Source organism: Pseudopipra pipra, chromosome 3 (assembly GCF_036250125.1).
Source record: "Pseudopipra pipra isolate bDixPip1 chromosome 3, bDixPip1.hap1, whole genome shotgun sequence".
Taxonomy (NCBI): Eukaryota; Metazoa; Chordata; class Aves; order Passeriformes; family Pipridae; genus Pseudopipra; species Pseudopipra pipra.
Genome location: NC_087551.1, coordinates 96,610,415 through 96,622,059, shown reverse-complemented (window position 1 = coordinate 96,622,059; position 11,645 = coordinate 96,610,415). Strand labels below are relative to the sequence as shown.

General features: G+C 37.6%; 1 protein-coding gene across 2 annotated transcripts in view; it reads left to right on the top strand.

The window, feature by feature from the left end:
- Positions 1-11,645, top strand: part of SH3YL1 (SH3 and SYLF domain containing 1) — a 50,711-nt gene that overhangs the window by 1,929 nt on the left and 37,137 nt on the right. For both annotated transcript variants that reach the window (XM_064650430.1, XM_064650429.1), the window contains exon 2: positions 11,150-11,260. In XM_064650430.1, coding sequence (XP_064506500.1) covers positions 11,150-11,260 — 111 coding nt within the window. The remainder of the gene's footprint in view (positions 1-11,149; positions 11,261-11,645) is intronic.

Below are 11,645 nucleotides of genomic sequence, written 5' to 3'. Positions count from 1 at the left end.
CTCAAGAGCTGAGATAGAACTTGGGCTCTTCAAACTCTTTATTAATAAATATCAAGCACCTGCACTTTTTACATGTTTATTCCTTTTAGTTTGAAGAAATGTTTCTTGCATGATTAGTTGTAGGAATTCGTTCATTGTGGGAATCAGTAACTTCTTGGATTTGATGCACGCACATAGCGAATTGGGACACGTACAAAGTGGGGAAATGTGAGAGTCAGAATGATAGTGACAACTTTACTGGCAGGAGTGACAAATTTTCAGCAGGAAATATCTGGCATCTGTAATTTTTTAAGGTGGCTAATGTATTTTCATGTAGATTATTATGGTAGCATACAGGGGTATTGTGTAGTGTACGTCAGGGTTGTAGTCTGTTACATTTTTGTTCTCTCTGTACTTCTGGCCATTGTGAGAAGATAAACAAGATGTTTGTTTAGGATTTTCATCTAAAAAGAACAGCTTTGTTTCAGTTAAAGCTTTTATCTACAAAGATTAATGTACTTGTTTATCTGCTTGGATTGCCTTGAAGTGTATTCTTGGTGATTAAAATAGAGCTAGCAAGCCAAAGCTGGGATACCCTTTGGGATTTTCGCCTTACCCCGTGTCTAAATTTCACATATCATGCCGACTCTTGTATTAATATGAGAAGAGACAGGTAGAACTGACTTTGTAGCTCTGACTTGCCTTCAGTCATGCTACTTATCTTGCTTGATGGGCAGCACCCCTTTGGTGCCAGCTGTTTACAAATCAAACATAGTACAATAAGCATATATGAAAGACTTGCTAAAAGGATTTCAGGTACTTGGTTTCCTGTGGGACGTGTGGCAGGGTGGATAGTTGTGGTGACGTTTTGAGCAAAAGTGGGCAATTTTCATAGTAAAAATTCTTGAAAGAGTTCACATGGTAGTCTCAGACAACCCCCAGGATAACTTTGCCTTTGATGCTTGTTCTAGAGCACACCACTGTCTCTATATTATTGAAAATGCTGTTTTCTGGATATCTTTGTACAAACAGAGCAATTTCTTTCCCATGCCTCTTGTGTTTATCCTTTCTCCTGGAGCAAAGGCTTGTAGAACTGTGGACACAGGATTTTAGATATTGTCATTGCTAAAAGTTACAAGGAGTTTTGAAGACTTTTAGCTACTGGTGTTCCACTGCTCTCTCTCCTGTGCAGTTGAACAGATGTCTGTGTGCTTTTTGGAACAAATCCTCTGTGCCTCAGGCAGTTGGCGACTGTCTTCACATGCCACTGTTTTAGAAATAAGGAGGCAGCACCTAGTTGAAACATCTTGCATATACAAAGGAAACATATTTTTCTTTAAAATACATTGTTCAGCTTTGTCACTATCATTTTGCCCTTATGTATTCCACCTCTCATCAGAAAAGGATATGAGAGGAAATTCACATTGTCCCTAATTGGAATTTTCTCCAAGCTGACTTGAGTACGAAAACTGCTGGGAACCCAACTTGTCAAATGCTTTTGATAATGCAGGTGACTCTGTTACAGGGTGGGGTTTTTTTCCTTGACTTCTCTCAAGGAAATAGTTAATTCAAAGTGGGACTGAGGACTGATATCACAGGAAGTTACAAAGAGATAAACTTTGTGTTTGAATCAGTTAAGTCCTTTCCTCTTTGTGGAGAAAAGTAATAAAAATATGCTCACAGTGAAACTGGGGCATGGATTTTTTGCATGTTGTAGGGTTATTTTAGCACTAACAAAATTGATATTCCATGTGAAAAATATTGAGCTCCCAAGGTCTATAAGTGCATACATAATTGGTAGCAAAATTTGAAAAGGCAGTTTGTAAACACTAGAGCTGACCAAAAATCTTGTATGCTTTTAGATACTATACATGACACAGCTAACAGGCATAAATACTTTTATCACATTTCATACAATTTAATTTATATCAGATAGCCTGTGTAGAGGCTAAGCTTATTTTGGCTGTGTTATTTTATTTAGTTAAGGCATTTCAAATAAATTTTGCTTTGCTTTCAAAAAGGTCATCAGCTTACATATCAGTTTCTATCTCTGTAAGCCTGAGTTCATAAAATACCTATGCCTAGAGGACAACAGCCTAAAAACTTAACTTGACCATGAAGAAGTTTACTCCTTTAAGAAAGTCACAGCAGAAAGCCTTAAACTGAAGTTAGGTGCTTACCCTCAGCAAGTTTGCCAATGAGGCGAAGCTGAGCAGTGCCGTTGATCCAACAGAAGGATGGGATGCCATCAAGAGCGACCTGGACAAACTTCAGAAGTGGGACCATGAGAACTCAATGATGTTCAACAAGTCCAAGTGCAAGGTGTTACACCTGGATCAGACACAAGTACAGACTGGGAGAAGAACTCATTGAGAACAGCACTGCTAAGGAGGATTTCCAGGACTGCTGAAAGTCTTAGCACAAGACAAATGTGGACCTGTTGAAGCGAATCCAGAGGAGGGCAGGGGGCTTGGAACAGGATGATCTTTCAAGTTCCTGCCAATGGAAACCATTCAGTGATTCTATAATAAAGGCTCTGATTCTTTAATAAAGGTTGCAAAGAGTTATTTGCCTTGGAGTACAGGCCAATGATAGAAGCAGTGAAAGTGCATGTTGGGGTGAGGCAGTTCGCTTTAGAGTCACCACAGTTACATGCTTCCAATAATACATGTTTCCTATGAGTTATTTTTACAGGTATTTTGATTTTTGTAACTCATAGTAACATATTTAAAAAAAATCAAAACACATACACAAAAAAACCCCCTAAAACTCAAAACCGCAGACTTTCAGAGATGAGAATAAAGAAAGAAATCTGCTCATCTGCTCTCTATCTCCATTACTTCATTTCTATGAATAAAAAGCCTTCCATGTTTGAAATGGTTTTTTCTTTCAATAAAGACTTGTGATTTTTTAGGTTTTGATTTGATTTCATATTGTGTATTTGCACACCAAAATCTAAATGTAGATGGCTGAGTTTCTTGTCATTGTCCGACTTCTTAGCTGTCTTGCAATAAAGATGCAGATGCAACGTAAGTTTCCATAAAGGTTTTCAGAAGTACTAATCTTTAAAATTACATTTGTCATTTTCCCCCCCCATTACTATGATTTAAATATATAAATATATGTAATTTTTGAAATATAAGCTTCATAAATTCAATAATAATTTCTTATTATAACCCTCTTCCTTCATTAAAAAATGCTTCGAAATACCATAAATATCTCAGGTTTTTATATTGGTAGAAATGTCTGTGAGATTCCTCTCTTTGAAATAAGGACTGTGGGGCTGCTTTCCTTTTAGAGAAGGTGCTCTCTTCTGTTATGTGTCATTCCTTTTTCATGTTTGAGGTCTTGAAGGCTGAATTTAGTTGTAACTTGAGTATCTTCATGAGGTTTTTCCTGTGCACAGGCTGTCATCAACAGCTAACTTTAGCAGGTTATTGCAGGTAAAACAAGGAGAAACAGGCTGGTTTTAACATGGATAAGAGTGGGGTTTTTTTTTAAATTTTTGGCTTTATTTTTAAGCACTATTTCACTTCCTTCCAGTAGTGTTTGGACAGAATATATTTCCATCTGTCTTAGGTAAACCTTAAAATATTTCCAACTCCTAGATTTCTGTGTGCTAAAGGCTGCAGGTTTTGCAGGCCTTTCTGGTCTGTTCTCCCTCCCTCACTACTACCAGCACCAGCTTAGTGTAGTGCGATCCAGTAAACAGCTTGTTATCCAGGGTGGGGAAGCAGGAAAGTGTAGTTACATTAATTCATAGTGTAAAAACCATCAAGGTTGTGAAAGCACACATTAGAGTCTTCCAGTGCAGCTCAGCTGACATCTGCAAGGCCATGCAGTGCCTGCTGCAGTACTTGTATCCTGCCATAACTCCTGTGTCACTGATGCATCGCTAACTTCTCACACCAGTGTTGTTGAGGAACAGCATGAAAGTTGGTAAAACTTCAGGAATCCAAGTGATAAAAATCATGGTAGAAATACATGACATTAGTGCAGAGCTTCACTGTACAGAGACCTTGTTTTCTACTTTTCAGGTCTGCTTCCATTGCCTTACACTGATGAATTTTCTGTTGTCTCCTGTTTCACTTGCTGTTCCAGGTGCCTATGGCAGAATTGTATAACACAGCCAACTGACATGAACTGCTGTGTCAGTAATGCTTTGTCATTCCCTTCCACTGCTTTCCTATATTCCTCTCTGCTGTACCATTAGCCCTTTCCAGCAGAATGATCAAAGTGTACATTCTGAGCCTTTCGTGTTTCTGGTCCTTAGAGTCTTGAGGAAACAGTATCTGCTTGTTGCTGTTGATTCCAAAACCAGGAGTAAGGAGCTCAGACGGACAGCAGTAGTCTGCTGGATTTCAACTAAAAAGTGTGGTTATTGCCTTCATTTCATTACATCCTTTTCTTCCAGCTTCCTTTTCAACTTGTGCCACTATTTCCTTGAAATCCAGATGTCTTTTCTTGACATTTCATTGACCTGGCTTCTTTACTGTCTATCATTGTCTTCAAGTGTTGGAAGCAGTAAATGGAGAGGTACTGATAGAGACATGTTTAGCATAGTTTGCTGCCTGTCATCCACTGCTCTGTATTGCATCACTTTTTCTTGGACTAGGCAAAATGCTTACAATGCACATCTTGCAGGCTGTTTAAGGAATTCCAAGTACCAGATGAAGCCCAAGGCTGGAGCTGGCTGCCACAGTATCATGTTGTTACACATTCGTGAAACCAAAATTACATTAATCTCTTTGATTGTAATGCCAAATTGAAATCTCTTGTTTAGGCTCTTTTCCAATGCTGCACAGTCTTGTTTTTCAGGTTTCTCTTTCCCGTTCAACGTTGTTCTTTAACTTTTCTTGACTATGCTAATTTTCACGTTGATGAATGTTCATGATCATAATTTTGAATGTTCTCTGTTCATACAAGCTTTTTAGCATTTACGTAGCTCGTGTAACGGTGAGTATTTGCAAAGCATCTATACTTTAATGTATTGTTGTGCTGTTTCTGAACTTTTTAGTGAGGTGAAAGTGAAGACTGAGTTACTGTCTGAGGCTCACAGAGTTATTTGTCATTGGTTTTTTTGTTCTTTTCGTAACCAAAAAAACCCCCACAACACCACCTTCCAGCACCAAATATTTCAAAGCTCATATGTACAGGGGCAACAAATGTATGAAGTCTGCATGCAAAGCTTTGTCTCCCCTTTGTCATCAATTCTTCGAAACTGTACTTTTGATGTTTGGGTTTTCATAATGCAACCATGCTTTATTTCATCTGTTCTTCATATTCAGCAGAATTTTGATTATATCAGAATTAGTTATAGATTTTAAGTAAAAAGGCTTTATTTATTCTTTATTGCACCTTGCTCAGATAATTTCACCAAATGTTCAGCCAACACGCTATTACTGTTAGTCAGAATGCAAATTAGAGGCTGACGCACTTACCTCATCAGCTTACGAATTAAGCAGTTAATCAATTTTGGTGTGATATTCCCCCATGGGGTTTGTGTTGCTGACTCACATATGCTCAATATCTTCTCCTTTCAACAACAAGCAGGAGTGCAAATGAAGCTTGCTCCCAGCTGAGCATTCGGTGGTCACGGCATTCCAAATCCATCAGTCAGTGTATCCCCCTGATAGATATTATTGTCTTATTGCTCCTGGTTACTTCTTTCCTGAGCATTGCTTGAATACAAAGCAGACAATTATAAATGCATACTTAAAAGGTAATAGTGAAGACAGTGCTGTGGGATGATTCGTTATGTTATTGACAGGGTAAAGTGAACACAGAAATTTGGCTTATGTCTAAGTATTTCATACAGTATTTTTGTTAAAAAGCAAATATGTCTATAATACCTTTCCAATAGACTTCCAGTATTAAATTAGTTTTTAAGGAACTAATTTTACAGTTCAAATCATAAGGTAAGCTTGAGGGGGAAGAGGACAATCTGATAGATGAACAGAAGTTGAAACCATTTTTGATATCACAGAAATCCCACTTACAGTTTTGTCTGCTTATACAGTGATTAAAATAAGCAGAAGCAAGAACTTGCTCCTCAACCTTCACTGTGATCTTTCTTTATTTTATTTCTGTTGTATTTTTGGGGCAGATGTCAGTAATTTCATAGTGCGAAGCCCCATGTAGTTGTTTTTTTTAAGTGAATAACTAATTATGCATTGTCTTTGACATATTTGTGCTATTTTCCATTTACTAGGGGTTTTTTACTAAAAAACCCATAATTTTCTTTGCCTTTGGACAAAGGTTTATGAAATTGATTGATCTAAATTTTAATAGTAAGAGTGAGGCCTCATCTGTACTATGTAGCAAACCATTAAACTTTGCCTTTTTAGTGTTGACTGTTGTTCTTATTTAATCTTGAATTCTGTCAACAAAATCTTGAGTGTAGCATAGCCCAAGATGGAGAACCAAACTTCCCCCTCTCCTCAGTGATAAAAAATATTATATTTCTTTTGCTGTGGCTCTAACAATCCTAGCAAAATGCAAGTCCAGCCAGGCTTTATCAAGCATTGTATTATACGTAATTAAGGTCAGGGTGTGGACTTGTTTGAGGTTTTTTTTAAACAAGTCATCAGTTCCTCAAGACCCCTGTAGGCCTCCTGCCAGTTCCTTAGTATCTACACAACATTATGAAAGTAAATAAAGAAACTTTAAATGAGCCACTGTGGAAAGAATCATATAGTAGCCACTTTGAGTAACTGTGTTGGTTTTCAGCATGAAAGTGTTTAATCAGTTGGCTTGTTGATCCTGCCCATTGTTATTAAAACCTTTCTGTGCCATGCTTGCTTGCCAAATAAAGTCACTCTAATTTTCATACCTGCTACTGTCTAAATTAAAATCTGGATGTAAGTTATCTTACTTGCAACCCTTCTCTACAATGTGTAGCTTTGAACTCTTCAGTTGGTAGTGCGTTCAACCTCTTTATTTTTTCCTTCCCTTTTCCCCCTCTCTGTATCTCTACTGTGCTTTAGAAATATCACCCATTTCTTAGCCCACTTCTGAAAGCACTGAAGTGTGCCTGCATGCAAAGTAACTGACAGAATAATGTCAAATCCACCTGCTGTGTCATAGTCCAGGAAAATGACCCTGCATTGCTTCGGTCTGTGGCAGGAAGGGAAGAAACAAAGGACACTGGAGGAGTGAATTCTTGTAGCTACCCAGAGACTGCAGAAGCAATACTGACGTAGGAAACAAATGATACAGGGAGAAAGTGAAGTTTCTGCTGTTAGTTTAAGGATGGGAAGTTAAACTATTCTTGTGCTTGCTGTTGTGGTGTACAGCTAGATGAGGAATCTCTCTCCATCTTCTCTATACCCTGGTAATAAAGGTACCCCACACTATGTGGCACCAAAATGAACAAACAAAAAGAAAAACAACAAAAAAAATCCACCAACAAAAAAAAACCACCCTTTTAGAGGGACTGGAGTGGATATACCTACTTTTCAGTTTTCTTAGGTAATGCTGTTTTGCTGTCCAAAGTTTGTATTTTGGAATACAGTATTTGTAATCATAGTGCAGGTAAGTCATGGTTTGTGTTGGAAGGGAAAAGGACATCTAGTCCAACTCTTCCTGCAATGGGCAGGGACATCTTCAACTTGAGCAGGTTGCTCAGAGACCCATCCAGCCTGACCTTGAATGTTTTCATGGATGGAGCATCTACCTCCTCCCTGGGCAACCAGTTCATAAAAATACCATCCTTGTTTTAAAAAAAAAATCTTCCTGATTTTTTCCAATATAGGAACACTAGGATAAAAATAAGCCAGGTAGGAAAATCATGGAGTTATCCTCGGTATCTTGTGAAACTTTCAAAGTAAACACTTGAAAGGCTTACTTAAACATCCTCCATCCTGACCCAAGATGCAACCGAAACCTGATTTTGAAACCAATTACATTTTGAGAGGTGAAAGGACAGTGAAGTAGTAACCACATTACTTTTGCTGACTCCTGAAGTTTAGCTTTGAGTTGTCTTCAATTAACTTCTACGTGCACAGAGGCATGGCCACGGTGTTGTCTGGAAACCATCAAATACTTCTGAACCAATTCTGAATCTGAAAAAGCGTATGAAAACCGTGAAGTGATTTTTTTTTTCCCCACCACTATTCTTCCTGTTTGCAGACTTTTAGGTCTGAAAACATCTCATATTTTCTCAATGGACTTAGCTAAGGGATTTCTCTTTAATCCGTGCGAAATGAGAGCTTTTGCTTTTTTTATTTTTTTAGTAGTAGAAAGAATTAGTTGGAGATGTTTCTCCAGATTCTGAGATTAGCCAAAAAGAAGCAAAGGGGAGGAAGGAATGCATGCAAAGACAGGAAAGAAGAGTGAGAGAAAAGCACAGAAGTTTATTTTATTTCTCTAATCTAAAAGCTTGATAATGCTTGCTTTTGCTCCGTCATGTTTTTTATCTTCACAATGTTTTTATCTCCCCAAAGTTTTTTTGTCTCTAATGTACACATCTTATTTTCATTGTCTTGATCACTTTGCTAGAAGTCCTGCATGATCAGGCACATAACCGTCCATTTTACAACAGTTAGAATGAAGCATATCTTCCACTTTAATGTTATTGAAACATAAGAATAATTAAGTACCATGATATGTGTATTTTGGGTAGACTGAGTAGGTGACCCTTCCCAAACTCCAGACTTCTAGACTTGCAAAGTATCTTAACTGAAAAACTACATATAGAACTGTTCATCTGATTTTGTAACTGGACATGCACTGTGTATTACAATGTTAATTATTAATTACAAATTATAATATCCTAAGTTTATTTTTCATGCCTTCTTGAGAAGAATGCTCTTTCCATATGCTTTTTGGGACTGACTCAATGTATCTCCATACAAAAGCAAAAATCTTATTTTTCTCTTATGCTGGTAATGTTTACCCTCTGACCTTGAAAATGAGGTGTGAAGTACAAACAACAGAAGCAATGGAAACACTTGTTCCAGCTCAGTTTAATCTACCAAAATCAATTCTCTGTTCATGTTTTGTTTGGGCTACACTGGCCTCTCTTCTTGCTGTGTAACCAGATTCCAGCCTGGTGAAGCCTTCAAATCACAGAAGAAATGTATGTTCAAAACTCCTGCAAGCATTCTGACAATTTTAGTGCCAAAACAGTCACAGAAAATTTCACATGCCAAGAGCTTTTTCAGAAGGTCCTGAGCATGTAGAGCTTCACCTTCTCCTATCCTTTCACACTCGGGGACTTGGCTATCATCTTAATTTTCTGAGAAGGGATGATCAGGAGATAGAATTAGTATTTCTTCTCTGGTACAGCACCATGGTTTAGAGTCTGTTGCTTTCTATGCATCTACTTCCTTTTGCTCCCAGAGAGGCTGATATTTCTGGATAGCCTTGTGATGTCTGCTGTCACTTCAAACTCTCCAATGTTACACCTGCTGCATTTCCACCAAAGCCAAATGTTGCTACAAGACTTCACAGGGAATGGTGGTCCAGAGGTTGAGATGTCAAGATCTCTCTTGTTCTGGGAGTCTTCCTTTTTGCCTGAAAAACATACTAGAGGAATATTCTTCATTTTGGAAAGTGGAGGTGTAGTTCCTATTCTAGTCAGTGGAGCCTGAACAGAAACTTGGCTGACTTGCTGCTTTGTGCTTCAAGTCTGAGCTGAATTGCTCTCCAAGCAACATTGATTTAATCTCAGAATCTATTTAGTCCTCTTTTGGATGGGAATGCTGCCCAAGAGTGAAGAGATGAATGAATGTTCAGTGAACGCCAATTGAAAAACTAGGCCACTTTTGACAGAATATTTTTTCTTTATACATGGTATTGTCTATGTTTTTTATGAATTTAAGAACACTAGAATTTTATGTAAATGCTGTCTCTAGTTTTTTTCAGAGACATGACATGAGACTAGGTATGTCTGGCAATATATTCATGTGTTACCTGGGCAGTTTGCTGCTGATAAACTTGGAAATAGTGAGTGTTGATATGTAGTAGATGTAACAATCAAGACTAACTCTTATCTTTTTATCTGCACGAAGGTGTCTTTTTGCAAATCTACAGGTGAAACCTACTATTCATACATAAAATGGTATTTATACTGCTGCAGAATATTAATATTTTATAATACTTGTCTCTCTTCAGTCGTTGACTAATGACAGCATATCTGGTAGATCTGAGTGGGATCAATGCACTTCCATAGAATTTATGATTTCATGGATTTGGGTGGTAAATATTAAGATTTTGTGTGTCTGTTACTGTTGTCTGCAGCTTTATAAAGTAAACATAATTTATCTCTAGTATGTGCTTTTTCCTCAGTTGAAATGTACAACAAGCTTATGTTGGATCATGTTAGAAAGAAAATATTGATAAGCCCTTCCACAGGAAGTAGATTTCTAAAGGAAATTTCTTGGTCTGAAACAGAATTTTATTTGCTTACAAAACATGCTGCAAGTTTAGCTCTGTAAGAAAAGTGTCCTGAAGAGATGTGAACAATTTAGAGTTCACTGGTCAATAGTTGCCAATTTGAAGGACAGCAGAGTTCATGGTAGTACAGAGAAGAGCAATTAGAGTGATCAGTGATGGAGCAACTACCTTGAGGAGAGACTAAGGCTGAGACTCCTGAAAAAGTGGAGAAGGCTGGGGGCTGTGGCTATATATAAAGGCATGAAGGTAGTGGACAAGTTGAATGTATTAGGTGTTCACCAGAACCTGAGAGACTTGAGCTAGCAGGCATTCACTCTAACTAGTAAATTAATTTAAAATAGATCACGTATTTTTTTAAGTAGCAGGTGGTGAACTGGTGCAGCAAGAATTCTGAAGGCAGAGTATCAATAGGTTTGAAAAGGTATTAGACAAATTCATGTGAAATAAGCCCATAAACAAATAGAGACAGGAACAACTGAGGATGTATCTCCAACACCCCTGTGGTTACCAGTGTGGATTCTGAGCAAGTACAAGAGAAACAGATTGGAAGAAAGAGCTGGGCTTGTGGGTTTTTTTCTTCTATTAAAATTGTCAGAGACAAAATGTGGGTCTGATGCAGAAAATCATTTCTTATGCTTCCTGTTTCCGTGTCTCTATGGTTTCCTCTTTATTTTTAAAGAGTCAGTTTTCCCATACAAATTATACTGGGGTTTTTTGTATAAGATATCCTGAACTGACCATAGATATAATTTATTTCTTTCATGTTTTACAGTGAACAACCCTATACCTTCCAACTTGAAGTCAGAAGCTAAAAAGGCAGCTAAAATATTACGAGAATTTACAGAAATAACTTCTAGAAATGGACCAGATAAAATCATACCTCGTGAGTAAAGAAAATGTTTTGATTCAACTAAAACCTTCACGGCTCCCCTGTGTTGCAGTCATGCTCTCTTTATCAATTCTCTCTGCTTTCACTGACCACAACTTAGAGATAAATGAAGATTTCAGGTGCCATAGCTTCTTTGAAAATATTTTGGAAGTAAAGGGTTTCAGTTTGCTGTATTCTTATCAGATGTTACTTACTGGTAGAGATCTTTTGAATGTTTACAGCCACAAGGTTCCTGCACTGGAAGGATGAATGGATGGACTGTCTCATGCCCACCCTGTAAATGCATGTTCTTAAGAGAGGACCTAGAATAGTAGCTCTAGTTCTTGAATATCTGTATTTATTAAAATTAGCTAGATGACAATAAGTTGAAGTAAAGAGA